The sequence below is a fragment of the Sturnus vulgaris genome, chromosome 6 (assembly GCF_052056855.1).
Source record: "Sturnus vulgaris isolate bStuVul1 chromosome 6, bStuVul1.hap1, whole genome shotgun sequence".
Lineage (NCBI taxonomy): Eukaryota > Metazoa > Chordata > Aves > Passeriformes > Sturnidae > Sturnus > Sturnus vulgaris.
The window spans coordinates 27,898,809-27,912,810 of NC_142248.1; the positions used below are offsets into that span (position 1 = coordinate 27,898,809).

General features: G+C 45.0%; 1 protein-coding gene and 1 long non-coding RNA gene across 22 annotated transcripts in view; one reads left to right on the forward strand and one right to left on the reverse strand.

The window, feature by feature from the left end:
* LOC148223382 (uncharacterized) overlaps window positions 1-4,444 on the reverse strand; it is an 89,786-nt gene extending 85,342 nt beyond the window's left edge. For all 4 annotated transcript variants that reach the window (XR_015804652.1, XR_015804651.1, XR_015804649.1 and 1 more), the window contains exon 1: window positions 4,201-4,444. This is a non-coding gene — a long non-coding RNA (uncharacterized LOC148223382). The remainder of the gene's footprint in view (window positions 1-4,200) is intronic.
* The window catches only part of NRXN3 (neurexin 3), a 945,575-nt gene that overhangs the window by 592,590 nt on the left and 338,983 nt on the right, over window positions 1-14,002 (forward strand). The window contains exon 1 of one of the 18 annotated variants that reach the window (XM_088167432.1): window positions 3,996-4,903. The exons of 16 other annotated variants lie outside the window; for them this stretch is intronic. In XM_088167432.1, coding sequence (XP_088023558.1) covers window positions 4,660-4,903 — 244 coding nt within the window. In that variant the 5' untranslated portion in view covers window positions 3,996-4,659. Of the gene's footprint in view, window positions 1-3,995; window positions 4,904-14,002 lie in introns of those variants that run through there. One more of the 18 variants, XM_088167429.1, reaches the window with a different exon arrangement.

Genomic DNA, 14,002 nt, shown 5'->3' on the forward strand with positions numbered 1-14,002 from the left:
TCAGCAGAATTTGAAGTAGCTTGCTAAAGAGAAAGGTGTCTGTATGCCAGTTCTAAGCTCTCTACAGCATGCAATTCCCTCTGGTTTATTTTATTTTATTTTATTTTATTTTATTTTATTTTATTTTATTTTATTTTATTTTATTTTATTTTATTTTATTTTATTTTATTTTATCATCATAAGTATAACATGTTTTTACCCTCCTTTTGGGTTTTTGCAAAGTACATTAAAAAAAATAATGGAACTGTTTTGAACCTTGAGAGAAGCAATTCAGTCTGGAAAAAGCTTCTAGGTGACAGGCTGTTCTAGCTGACCTTATTCTCTTAACCTTATTATATAGCAAAGCACTGAATAACACTGTACCTTGTTAGTTTCTACTGGGTGGAGGCAAAGCTGTCCTCTCTCTGGCAGGCACACTGTATTTATAAATGCTAATCGAGTTTCTCCATTGGATCCAGTTTAAAAGACTTGTGATTTTACAGCAGCACTGATTTTTCAGTTCTGATTGCAGCAAAGTAAATAACACCTAAGAATTAATAGGAAACATAGGGAAAGTTGTACTTGCTCCTTTACATAAGGTGGACTACAAACTCTTCCTGGGCTTGAAGATGACTGAATCTCTTTCTGGGATTCTAAAACTCAGAAACGATTGCTTTATTATTTCTCATTTCTGCAGATTATAGTGGCCCTCTGCTCTTTTAGTAAAAGAAACAGCTATGCAGGAAATAAGACTTTTCTCATATCTATAGGGAGCAACATGTCATGGAAACCATTATTCTTTAAGGGATCCATCTTGGTTCTGAAGACAAAGAGCATTTAGAAAGATGTTTACCCAGATTAAATAGACTAATATGAATACAACAAAGCCAGCCTCTTTTGAAGTAAATCTAGTGGCAATAATGTTGAAATGTCACTTCTGACTATAAACTTCCCCTTGCCACCCAGGAGGAAAACTGCAATTGAAATTTTCCCTCTTCCTGCAGTGGTGCTGCTAAATAAATGAGTCACCTGTGAACTACAGGGCAGTAAATACATCCACTGACATCTCATAAAGCAAGGCAGAGTGAAGTTCCAGTACTTTATGATGTCACCAGAATCCTATGATGTATTTATAGCTACCTTCACAGGTTTTCCTTTTTTTCATTATTTATTTTTATGGGGTACTCCTAGAGTTTGGTTTTCTTGGCCCTTCCCGTTTTTGCCTAAGGCAGTTTACCCACTAGTTCCCAGCAAAGGAAAGGTGGTAGGCAGAATGTAGAAATCCCCATCAGAGGGCAATACACTCTATTTCTCCTGTTCATGGCATTTTCTGTCTCTGGCCAGGGCAGTCTGATGCTCACCTTTGTATGTCCTACCAGCACCCAAGCTGGTACCTCTGTATGAGTGGAAGGATTGGTGGCAGATAAATGAGGAAAAGGATCAGTGATTTGTTTTGGAGTTTGGTAATTTATTGTCCTTTGAGGGCTATGCCTCCCACAGCAACCCAAGAGGTAGGTGGCCAGCATGAACAGGGGATTGAGTATGGAGAAGAGGATGTGGCCTGTTGGACTATTTAAAGGGGAATTAAAAGCTGAAGGATTTAGTCAAAGACCATTTAGTCAAAGAAACAACCTCTTCTGTTTTCTTCTCTTTCAGTAACAGGGCAAATAGTTGCAGGACAGGGGCAAGGAGTATATCCATGCAGTTCTCCTGCTCTTATCTCTAGAATTGCACTTTCTAAAACATATATATTTTCCACACAAAGTAATGTGTTTTCCACCACTGTTTCCTGGAAAAGCAGCATTGAGCCCTCAGTGTTTAAACCTGTAGCACCTGTAGCCCTTTTGACTGATCCTGTAATGTGTGATACGTTCTGTCCTTTTTGTAATGCTGTAGCCAGAGAAAACAGAAAGTAAAACGATGGGAGGCAGATTTTTGTTGCATTGCTTATAATTATCGGGGTCTGAAACTCATTCAGATTTCCTTTATTTTACAAATAAGCTACTCAGTGATGTGTATTTAATACATGTCCTTCCCCTAAATCAGGCTCCCTACAGCTTAACTACACAATAAATTTTTCAGAGTACTTTGTCTGTGGACTGTGTAAAAAGTAAGACTTCTGTGATGAGGGATTCAAGGGTGCTGACTCATGGGTCAGCAGCCTCTCAAGGGTGTTATGACAGATTATATTCCCCCCTTCCCCCTAATAATTAGGAGCAGGGAGCCTTTTTCCCACAAAGACAGCATCCTTCTGGGTATCCCACCACATAAATGGTAGCAACTTCAGTTTCCTCAACAAAACTCAGGGCCAGGAAAAGTTGTCTGGCACAGATAAAACTGCTCTGTGCCCTCTGTATGGCACTGCAAACTTGCCGTTCAGGAGGTACCTGCACTACAGGTTACTCAGTCCTGTCTCCACCTGTGTGCCCCATTGTCAGGAAAGCTGATATTCATGTTTTAAGTCTAGCAAATGGCCACGAAATCATTAGTTTATACTGCCAGCAGGTACTGCTTGGGATGGAGAATCTTAGTGTCTGTTTAGTTCCCATGTCTACCATCACTCGCTGGCTCAACATGACTGAGCCTCTGTCTCCTTGTCTGCAGAATAGCAAAGTAATACCTAAAGCTGTTGAATGGCTTCATTAATAAAAGATATTAAAGCGCTCTGAGATTCTTAGGTGGCAGATGTTAGATAAATGTGAAGATAATATTCTTGCTTTTCATAATCACTGATTAAACCCAGCAAAACACCAAAGCTTTTCTGGCTGCTTTAGCTCCTGATTTAGATCACTTATACTATAAGTTACTGGAAAATAAATTACAAGCATATCAGGCTCAGCTAAAAGTATTAGACGTGCAACTCAGGATGATCATTACAAGTTACTGACATGTTGTACCAAATTGAGATCAATGACTGAAAACACTGCACCTCAGCGTTAGGGAAATACTCGAGTCAAACAGCAGGAGTTTCAGAAGCGCATGCGTGCACATCTACAAACACGGTTCTAGAGGGGAAAACAAGAAAACTTACAGTCATAAACAATTTATTCGTTTATATGAATAAATGAAAGGGAAGGAGGCAGTGCAGTGCAAGGTGAGTCCTGGGGCTGGCTGGTTCCTTTTCTAAAGCTCCTTATTGACTCCCTGAGTGATCCTGTGTAAGTCACTTCACTCCTGGTGCTTGCCTTCCCCACTGTGGCTGGGGATTTTTGCCATGCAAATTGATAGGCAGTAAATTACTAGATATTGCTACTGCATTTGTTTATTAATTTATGGGCTGCAAACTCCGGCTGCATTCCTCAGTCTCCGAGGATTAAGCGCAGGTACACCTGGTTGGACTACGCCTAATGTTGCAGGAGCATTAAAAAAAATCTGTAAGAGCCATAGGGAGTTTTAAAGAGCGCGGTCATTAGCGGTTCTTCCTTTGCTATTGAGCAGCCCTAGGACAGGGCGGCGCGGGGGGACGGCGCTACTTCAGCGCACCCATCCCCGTGCCGCTGCCGCCGAGGCACAGCGGGACGGCGGCACGGGCGGGGGTCCCGTCCCCGCACGGACGCGGTTTCGCTCGGGACAGGCAGGAGCGGCGGGCGCGGCCGGGCGGCGGCGGATACCGGGCTCCGGTTCCCGGCGCGGCCGGCTCCGGGAGCCGGGTGTTCCCGGGGGCCGCGACGCCGCGGGCGCGCGGGACCGCACGAGCGCATGAATGGCGGGGGCGGTGCCGCGCGCCGGCCCCGCCTCCCCCGGAGCCAGCCGGTCCCGCTGCGCTGCGCTGCCGCCGCCCCCATTGGCTCGCCGGCGCCGGGACATTTGCATGCGGCTCGCCCATTGGCGGAGCCGCTGCCCCGGCCGCCCCGGCTGCGCTTCACCTGCGCCGCCGAGTTGCCCGCACTTGGCGCCGGCCGCCCGCACCCGCCCCGGCTCCGCTCGCTCCGCGCCCGGACCGCGCCGCCCGCCCCGGCTGCTCCAACGCGCCCGCCCGCTCGCCCACCCTGGAGGACCTGGCGATGCGCTCGACGGCTGCGCAGGGTTAATCGGCTTGAGCCCACGGTCGCCTGGATCCGGTGGAAGGAGGATAACAATCTAGATCGCTCTGTGTGTGTGTGTGTGTCTGTGCGCGCGCGTGTGCGTGTCCTAGCAGTTCTGCATTGCAACACTTGCTAGTGGAGAAGCAAGAGAAACCCCCCCGGAATTGGGATTAAAAAAGAAAAATCAAAAATTTACCTGGGGTCCCTGGCTTATTTCTTCTTTTTCGTTTTTAATAGTCCCTCTCAGCAAAGTGAGAGACAGGGATCGCAGGCAGGGAAAAGTCCTCAAGGACCCCGTGATCCTGGAGGAACCTGAACAGGACCCTCGTGCGGACATGTGCGGCTTTCCTGCGCACTCTTGGAGGCTCGGTACGGCCGCGGGGTTCCTGCCACAATAGATCCAGCCCTGGGAAACGGCGCGTCTTATTCGTCTCTGTGTGGTTACTAACCTTCCCCCATCCCTCCCCTTCCCCGCTAGCACTCTCTCTCTCGCACACACACTATCTCTTTTCTTCTTGAGCACACACGCACACCCCTAGAGCCTCGGAAGCGACTCTCCTTTCTGCTAGCATGGGTCCCCTGGCATCATGAACGTTATTCTCTCTCCCTGGCTGGAATTCAGACTGCCCGTCTGTAGGTGTCTTGTGCCTTGACCATGCACCTGAGAATAGACCCCAGCATTTGCCCGGGACGCCGCCCCGCCTGGACCCTGTGGATGTGCTCCCTCTTTTGGGGATGTATCGTCAGCTCTGTGTGGAGTTCCTCTAACGTGGCTTCTTCTGCCTCCTCTTCCTCGTCTGTTTCTCAGGCTCAGTATGAGCATCACTTCCACGGCAGCAAGCACCACTCTGTGCCTATCTCTATCTACCGCTCCCCTGTCTCCCTCCGAGGAGGACACGGTGGGTTCCCACTCTTGTTTCTTTCTAACCTTTTTGCAGAGCAGTTGGAGCAGAAGAGGGGGAGCAGGGATGATGGCCGTGTCTCCGGGGGAGGGGGGGGTCCTCCCTGCCCCTCATATTTCGCTCCCTTCCCCGTTAACCCTCCACTCCTCTCCTGCCGCCTCCCCGAGCAGAGCCTAGGGCTGAGGACGCACCGCTCCGAGAGAGCCAACTTCCCGGCCGGTGTGGTCCAGCAGGACGGAGGGTGGGGGCCAGGGCGGGCTCGGGTCGCTCCGTGTCAGACGGCAGCGCCGAACAGCTCGGGACGGCGGAAGGGCATCCGCTCCCGTCCCGCTGGGATCCTGCGACGGGGAATCACTAACTCCCTAGCTTGCAGCGACTGACGTGGTCATTGCAGCAGCTCATCTTCCCCGCCGGCCACCCTCGTTTCCCGGTCGCCCAGCTGCGGGAGGGCCAGCCGGGGGCTCGGGGAATTGCCGCCGCCGCTCCTCCCCTGTCTGCGCGCTTGCAGCGTTCCTGGGTGAGGATGGAAAGGGGCGTACAGAGGAAAAGGCGAGGTCTCATTCCTGCTCCTGGCTTCCTGCTTGGTATCTGGTAGTGTCTTCCTGGGAAACCCTGGGGCAGGAAATAACAGAGTAGGTTTTCACTCTGGCAGCAAGAGAGGAGGGGAAGAGGGTGTCTGTGAGATGCCAAGAGGGAGTGAGAGGGCCAGCATCGTGCCCCTGAAATGCTGAGCAATGCTCAGCAGCTGGTCCTACATAGCCTCTTACCCAGCTATCTCAAGTCTCCCCACCCTGATAGGAGTTGGCCTAGGCCTGTCTGACATGGGAGTTCTCCCTCTTCTCCACCTTCTCCTGTCTTCTGTCTTTGTCCCTTAACATCTGTTTGCAGTCGCATCAGCTGAGAGAGGCAGGCAGGCTAAGGCCTGGCCCTTTCCCTCCACAGCTGCAGGTGAGGGTCAGGTCTGGCCTTTCATCATAGGAGTACTCACCTAGAGATTCACATTTGTGCAGAGCCAGAAGAAGAACTAGTATCAGAAAGGAGGCATAGGAGCACTTTGAACAAGAGGGAAGTAAGGAAGAAAGAGCCCTAGCACAGTTGGTTGAAATGCCGCATGACATGGCTGCAGCAGGGACTATGAGGATGTGCTGGTAGGGCTGTCAGGGTTACACAGATATTGAAACCTGGAGCAGCCTGGTTATGTGCTCAGACGACCAGCAGAGCAGTCTGAAGGGTTCAAATGGCACAGCGATGAATGGATCTCCAATGAAATCTCTAGGTACATTGGCGGAGTTGTAGAAGAAGGTCGGTAGTGCAGGTCTGAGCCAAGGCACGTTGGAGAGGGAAAGGGCTCAGGAGCACAGCCAGGAGGCAGATGCTGCAGGTCACAGCTGAGCACCAGCAGAGCAGGGCTGTGCTTGCAGGAGGTGCTCTGGCAGAGCTTCTGGAGGGCATTGGGAGAGGGTGACAGGGAGCTCTGCAAGGCAGGTCGTCCATGGTCTGGCAATGCGGGAGGGTGAGCCCAGGGCACTGCAGAACAGCACCGTGCTGCAGAGGCAAGGACTCAGGAATGAAGTGGCAGTGGGTGCAGTAGGTTGAGGGGGAGGTGTTCAGCCATTTCTGCAGACACAAGTGGCGCTATCCTTTCAGCCTATCAAACTCCTATTTCTGCTCCAAAGTTCACATCCATCCTAAAATGCAAGAGAAACATTCAGGCCCCTCATGGGAAGGGAACCAATGCCATGCCAGATATCAAGACCATCTGTTAAGCACCACCCATGTGAAACTTGGTTATGGGTTATTAATCACTAGCAGCAGGAGCCCTGTTATTTGCAGCAATGCTTGAGGACCATGTGAGAGAGTCCCTGTTGTGCTAAAGCAAGAAATATGAGGGATCAGCCAGTCACTGCCTCAAACGGTTTTCAACAGCTCAGCTTATGTAGCTTAGTTCTCCTGTGATGAAAGGGGATAGCAAAGCCTGGCTCGTAGGTCACTTGTGAGGAAAGGAGAGAAGGATGTCACAAAATGTGATAGTGTTTGGCTTTGTTGTAAAAGTCTGTGTAAGAGTCTACAGTATGTTTCCTGGTCAGGAAATGATTGTTCTTTTCTCCTTGATGGCTTTTCCATCCGCCCTGAAAGTCAAGTAAAGCCTCATTTAAGAGCTAGGGGCAAGAGCAGTCATCAACTTCAGTGAGAAACAGGCATTTTTTCGGTGTCCCCATTGCAGAAAGGAATCAAGGGAAATAGAGGGTTCAGGGAGTCAAGCTAGTGCATAAATCAGTGTGAGTTGTTTGGGGTTTTTGTGCGGTTTTTTTGGGGTTGTTTTTTAAATTTTTCTTTCCTCATTGTGCTGTATAGCAAAGCTACATAAAAATCCCCTTTGGCCATGAATAAGGAAGTGAATGGGGTGGACAGAGAGAGGGAGATTGAGAGAGGAAGAAGAGACCACAAAGACAGCTGGTCTTGGAAACATGCATGGTTTATTTTTGTGTGTTCTTTCACTGTTGCACAACAGAGGCCCTTGGAACTTGGATCTGTAACAGCGCTGAGGAGTCAGATTCCAAGGAGGCTGTGCACTCCCTGTGTTTCTTGGGATTTTGATTATTTGTTTTTCCTAGAGGGAAATAAGAAATTCATTCTGATTGCTGCCCTGCTTGGTGGCAACATTAATACTGGTTTTGGAAGGAATCAGATCAGGATCATGGCCACCCTGCTGTGTTGTCTTCCAGCCCCGCAGTGCTGACCACTGGGACTCAGTCTTGTATTTAAACATATTTTCCTTTTTTCTCCTACATCCCAGTGGATTTCAATCTGCTTGAGGAAGCAAATTAATATCTAGCACAGAGGAAAAATAAATGTCTCATGAGCAGTGAACACTTGTTTGGAGTCTGTCTAGTGCTCCTTTAAATTCAGTGGAATACCTTATTGTGGCTTACCTTGAGCAGGACCAGACCCAGATCTGGCAGTCGCTGCTGTGCTGGTGTTAAGAGAGTTAATTCTGAAATCACCGAGCTGCTGCTTTACGGTAGTTGGGCTGCAACCTGCAAATGCAAAACTTGGCACAGCACATCTTCTCAAGGAGAAAGTCTTTCTAACAGCTTTACCTCCTTGTCAGCACAGGAGTGAGCCTGGCCGGGCAGGGGACTTTAGCAAGTTAGAATAAATCTTTTTTCCACGTGAGGACCTTCCTAGACCTGCAGAATCTTTATCCCTGAGTAATAGGAAGGGGAACCCTTGATTCCTTTTTGTTTCACTAGGGGCTTGTGAAACAGAGGGAGGAACAAAGTTGGGGCTGTGTTTATTGAAAGTTCACATGTGCTGAATCCTCCTGTCTCCCCTGGGCTATTTAGCACTGTGCTGGGTCAGCTGCTTTAACGGAGCCTGCAGCAGTGACTTCACAGCCCCTCTTTCCACATCTTCATTGCCTCAGCAGATGAATAATGTGTGCCTCTGGTTGACAGAGAAAATGAAGGGATTTGTGTGTGTTTGGTCTTAGTGATGAATTAATTAATTTGTTTTCTCTTTTACTCCTCCAGCTGTTAGTTCTCTGGCTGTTCTTAGTGGCTCTGGAGCAGGGGTGCACAGAGGCAGTATGTGATGCCTTGTGCAGATTGCCTCTGCCTGCAGGGACTGCTCTGCAGCTATGGGAGCAATGGTGGGCGCGGGATAGTTTCTCTTCATTTTCATTCTTTGGGGCCTAGGCTAGCCCAGGCTGTTGCACTAGTTATAGGAAAAAGTGTAGGTGAGTTTGAGGACTCGTAGTAAGCAATCACCACATATTGTGGGTATAACTCTCAGGCTGAATCAATTCTTAGAAGTTCTGTTATTTATATGAAGCATTTCCTTCTCATATATTTTTTTTAAATCAGAAAATGAGAGTGAATGCTTGGACAAATCAAGAGAGAGTTTCTATAAAATAGGCAGGTATTCTGCAAACCAGTGTCAAAGACTGCCACACACAGCTCTAGCTTTTTAAAATACGTGTGTCCTTGCTGCTCCTCCACTGTCACCTATTCCTCATCTCAAGATTCTATGCTCTTGCAATCCTGCCTTTTCTTTATGATAGGAAACAAAATCCCCATCCTTGGCACTGCCCATTCCCCAGTACAAAGCAGGACCTATCCTTTCCTCCGTCACCAAATTTCTTTGAGCAAAGATTGGTAGCTTTAACAAAATGGAAAAAATTGCTCTGTACTGAGCATTCAGCGATCCAGCAAAATGAACTTCATTTGGAGTTGAAATTAAGTTTGCAATTAAGTTCTGCAAAGGGAAAAGCTAGAAGTCTGTCTACTTTCTGTGGCTTGCCTTTATCCTCGTATCAACAATGAAGACTAATTTTTTGGCAAAGACTAGTGCTGCTGTATGCCTGGATGTTTGCATTCCCTTCCTCAGAGATATTAACAATGATTAATTATTTTTAAAGGAAATCTCCTTAAATTATCTCAAGATAACTATCCAGAAATCAAAGCATCTGTTGGGGGTTAAATTTTTCCCTTTAGCATCCAAACTGACTCACTTGGAGTTTTAAGTGATCATAGCTGGGCTTCTTCCCTCCCTGTGCTGACTCTAGTTCTTCTGAGAAAGCAGAGTTTTCAGTAGTTGAACACAGAAAAAGTCTGATATGTACAAAGGCTGTTTCCTCCAAATGACTTATCCTTTGCATGCTTTTCTATGAAACAATTTTTGATCAGGTGCTTTGACTTCTCATTCTGTGCACTGTATTATCTTGGAAATTCCCAACTTGGAATAGTTTGCATTGCTCTCCAAAACTGGTGTTAAAGTCTGTTCACCTGGTACATGTTCTTAGGAGGTCCCAATGATCTTATGAGATCTGGAACATGAGAAACTTACTGTTGAACCCTGTCAGTCTTATTTAATATATGTCTCTGTGCTCTTTGAAACATTGCTCAGACCTATACTGCTGAAGATATAGTCTCTTAAGACGTGTAAAAAAACCTCCTCTGAAAGCTACTTTGTGTTTGCTCAGTATCTCATAGCACATTTTGCAAAAGGGGCAGTGCTAGTCCTCGTCAGAATTAGATCAGGGCTTTCTTCCTCCCTGTATTTCCTTTGCAAGTTAGACTGGAGAGAGGTTTCTTTTCTTTATTGTTTCTGCTTTTGGGTAATACAACCCTGACTTTTCAAGCAGCTACTACATTTTGCTGCAGAGGTGACTACATTCCAAAGACAGATGAAGAATCCGGCTGTATGCTTTGTATAGGCATTGATGTTGTGAAGAATATATAGTTGTGTGACATCACCTATGTAGTCAGAATACTGCAGAATGAGAATGTTACCTTTTAGATTATTTCTGCATTTAAAAAGATATGATTTTTTTTTTCTTAATAATTCTGTCTAGTTTTTCTTGTTTTCTTTCTCTTCATTTGCCATGCATGAAAATATATGCTTGAACAGTGTTATGACTGTTCTGGGTCATTGTTATTAGTCACTGGGTTATTATATACTGTGCTGTTGGGAGCTCCAAATTCCTTACACATCTCACTAGAAAAAGGAAAATGCACCTAGATCATGTGCACTTGTGGCAGTACTGACAAGAACAGAATGGTGTTCTTCCCCAGCTGGTGGTGGGGAAGTTCCACAGTTTGCTGTACAGAAGGTAACTGAATTAAGAGCTGGAGCTTCTAAGTGCTAAGAAGTATAAGTTTTCTCTGGGAAGTAAAAGAATGACTATTCTTCTGTTGGATGACTGTCTTCTGTTGGATGACTGTCTTCTGTTGGATGACTGTCCTGTGCTGATCGGCTGCCTTGTTGTTTGTTTTTTTGTTGTTGTTGTTGTTGGTTTGCTTGGTTGGTTGGTTTTGTTTTTCGTTTTTTTTTTTTAAGTTAGGGTTTTTGTGGTTTTGGGGGTTTTTTTTTGTTTTTTTTTTTTTTACTTGCTGACCTGGTGGTCTTTGATAACTATGAAAGGTCATTTGTACTAGCAAAAAAATAAAATAAATAAAAAGATGATTTTCATGTCTTCTGTGTAACCTCTGTACACAAGAAAACATGCAATTGACCAATGGCTCTGATTTGTTGTATGACCTTGACATGACAAGACATTACTCTACTTTCTGACTTATTTTCCTCATCTGTGAAATTAAGAGGAAACCGTTTTTTCACCTAGATGAGGCAAGCAGTTCTGATGCATCTGGATGCTTTGAGATCTCTGGCCATGAGCCATAGGAATGAATGAAACCTCAGTAGTCCTCTTGGGCTTTAGATGTCAGAGAACTTTGAAAGAGCAGCTGGCTTGTAGCTCTTCTTGAAGGTCAGGCAAGACACCTTCAAATTCTCAACATAGATCCTAGTAGTGTTTTCCCTTATGGCTTTAAAGCCTGGATAGGCTCTCATGCCAAATCCCAGCACTGGTGTTTCTGAAGGAGCAGGAGAGAATTTTGGCAGAGTGCTGGCTGTACCAAACTCCAGGGAGCCACTGGAGCCAGGGACCTGTGATTCACCATGGCTCTCTCACCACTCTTGCATATTACTTCTCTTGCATTCTGTGTGTGTGTGTTGTTTTTGCACATTAAAACAACTACTTATATCCCTGAGTGACTTTCCCCCAAACTATGAATTTAAAGTACTTCCGAAACTATCTTTTAGAATTTGAATATAATTATATGCTTTGGGTGTAAATTCTGGTTTTTGCTACATAAGAAACTAATGGAAATGATCTGCCTGTTCCTGTAGTTTACAGATTATACGCTTTATATCTGGGGATGTATATTTAGGCTGCTTTTCTATATGGTGTATTAAGATGAAAATGAAGTTAGTGTGAGCTATAGTGGTTGCAAAGCATGAATAGTGGGGCTGATAAAGGACATTACTAAATCGATCCAGTGCTAAGGTTTACTTTATCATCTCTTAGTCTTGCATCTTTCATCTTTTTGCTTTCTTGATGATGGAGGGCAGAAAAGGAGAAAGTATTTTACAATCTACAGAGGGTCTTGTGTCTGCAGGAGATCAAGGGACAGGGTGAATGAATCAGAAAGATGCAAAAATATTGCTAAAAAAAGACCCTTTACTTATTCTGTGAATACCGTATGATAAAGAATGAGGGAAGACTTTGTTTTCCAGAGGGCTCGGGAAGAGAGTACCATCAGTTTAGTCAGCAGTCCAGGCTCCATTTAATAACTTCAGAGGGAATCAGTTTCTATGCTATCCTTGGAACTTGATTTTGAATTTAGAAAAAAATCAGCATATTAATCTGGTCAAATTATTGGAAGATTATTAATCTACATTAATCAGATGAAATTATTCAAATATTATTAATCGACAGTAATCAGATCAAACTATTGGAAAGTTATTAATCTAAATTAAGAAGATTAAATTATTGGAAGGAGGGGGGAGGTGAAGTTTGGATTTTTTTCCAAAAGTTCGATCTTTAATGTTGCATGACAAGAACTGGTTTTTTGGACATGTTTGGTGAACTCTTTGCTCCCTTGCTCATCTGCTGCACTGCCCAGTGAGGGTTTTCATGGCTTCCTGTCATGATCCTGCAGTTACAGCAGCCTGCTGCTCCTGCTCCAACTGGTTTGCTTAATGACTCCAGCCAGTGGAGACTTTACAGGGGTGAGGTCTGAAAATATTTCTGTTTAGGTGGTTCTGCTTGTTTGCTGTCTCAGCTACCACTGTTTCAGTGCACAAAAGTCCTCCTTTTCTGATGAAGATTTCAACCATGAGCATGAGGACAAAGCAGCAGAGACTGGAAATTCCCCAAGTAGTGCTGGAAAGTCAACTACAGGGTGTTTAAGAGAGAGAGCACATAATAGATACAATAGACCTGATATTGTTGAAGAAATTCGGGTGTTTCCAAATAAGAGAATTTTAAAATTAGAAAAAATAAAAAGAGAAATTTTTTTAATTTTAATTGATTAATTTTATTTGGTTGTTACATTGACTGGCCTACACATAGAAAATGGGTCCTGCCAAGGTCTCTCCTTGGTTTCTGCTCTGGAAAGATTCTCACTGTCTGATTTAATACTTAAGAATTCCTGTGTTTTTTGCATTAAAGCTTTCGTCTTTTGTACCGTCCTGAGTTATGGTGGCCATCTGAGACAGTTTCACTCCAAAGACTCTTGGAGCTTGCAGTTATAAAGGCATGTTTTCCTACTTACAAGCACTGTGGATCTTTTAGTATCTGGTGAAGTGAAAGTGGAAACAGTAGGTTGAAACCTGACAATTTTCTTTTTCCTTTATTTGTTCTTGATTTACTTGTCTGATGGTAGCTCGGCTCAGCTTTTCTCATATTCTGATTATGCTGATAATTATGATGTTCTGCGCTTTCACTGGAGAGTTTGTCATTCACTGATGTTCACTGAGTACAGTGTTTAGGAATTCTGGGGGCCTGGATAGGACCTTGAGTGATCCTCAGTTTATGTGGCCTACATCCAGTCATGTGCTTGTGTAACGTCTCTGTAGGATGACCTCTGCTCCCCCAATGTCATCTTTTCTTTGTAGTTTAGTAATGAATGCCAAAGCTATTCTAAGTTTCCCTGATCTTGCTTCCCTGTCTACAGTCTAGCATATTTCTGTCAGTGTAAGTTTGGAAGATACTGATGGCTTTGAATGCATTTTCACTTTTTATTATCTCACCATGGAGATAATGCTCTCCTTCCTGTCCCCTCATGCATTCAGTGGCAGTTCATTAGAGGCAAGGAAAAGACAAAGAAATTAATTTTCCTTGAGAAATGTATTCAGCACCTTAGAGAGGCTTGAAGAAGAGAAACAGAGCAGAGAATTCTTACTAACTTATTTTCAAAGTTATTTTTTTGTTTGTTTGTTATTTCATGGAGAATCTGGAGACAAAAACTGCCTGTGCCCTACAAACATCCAAACATCCATTTACCTTGTAACTTATTTTTCTGACACTAGATACTATGAACATGCCAGGATTGCAGTAGGCTGGAGCAGAATAAGGGGATGTGGGCGCCTATCCTTTGAAGTTGATGTGCATTTGCTTAGTTGCTTAAAAGTTGCTTAGTTGCTTAGTATTAAAAGAATATATCTTGTAACCAAATATCAAGGCAAATTCTGCTCAAATGGCAGGGTGGCAAATTCTGCCAGTGGTGGGTATCAAAGCTTATTTCACTTCAG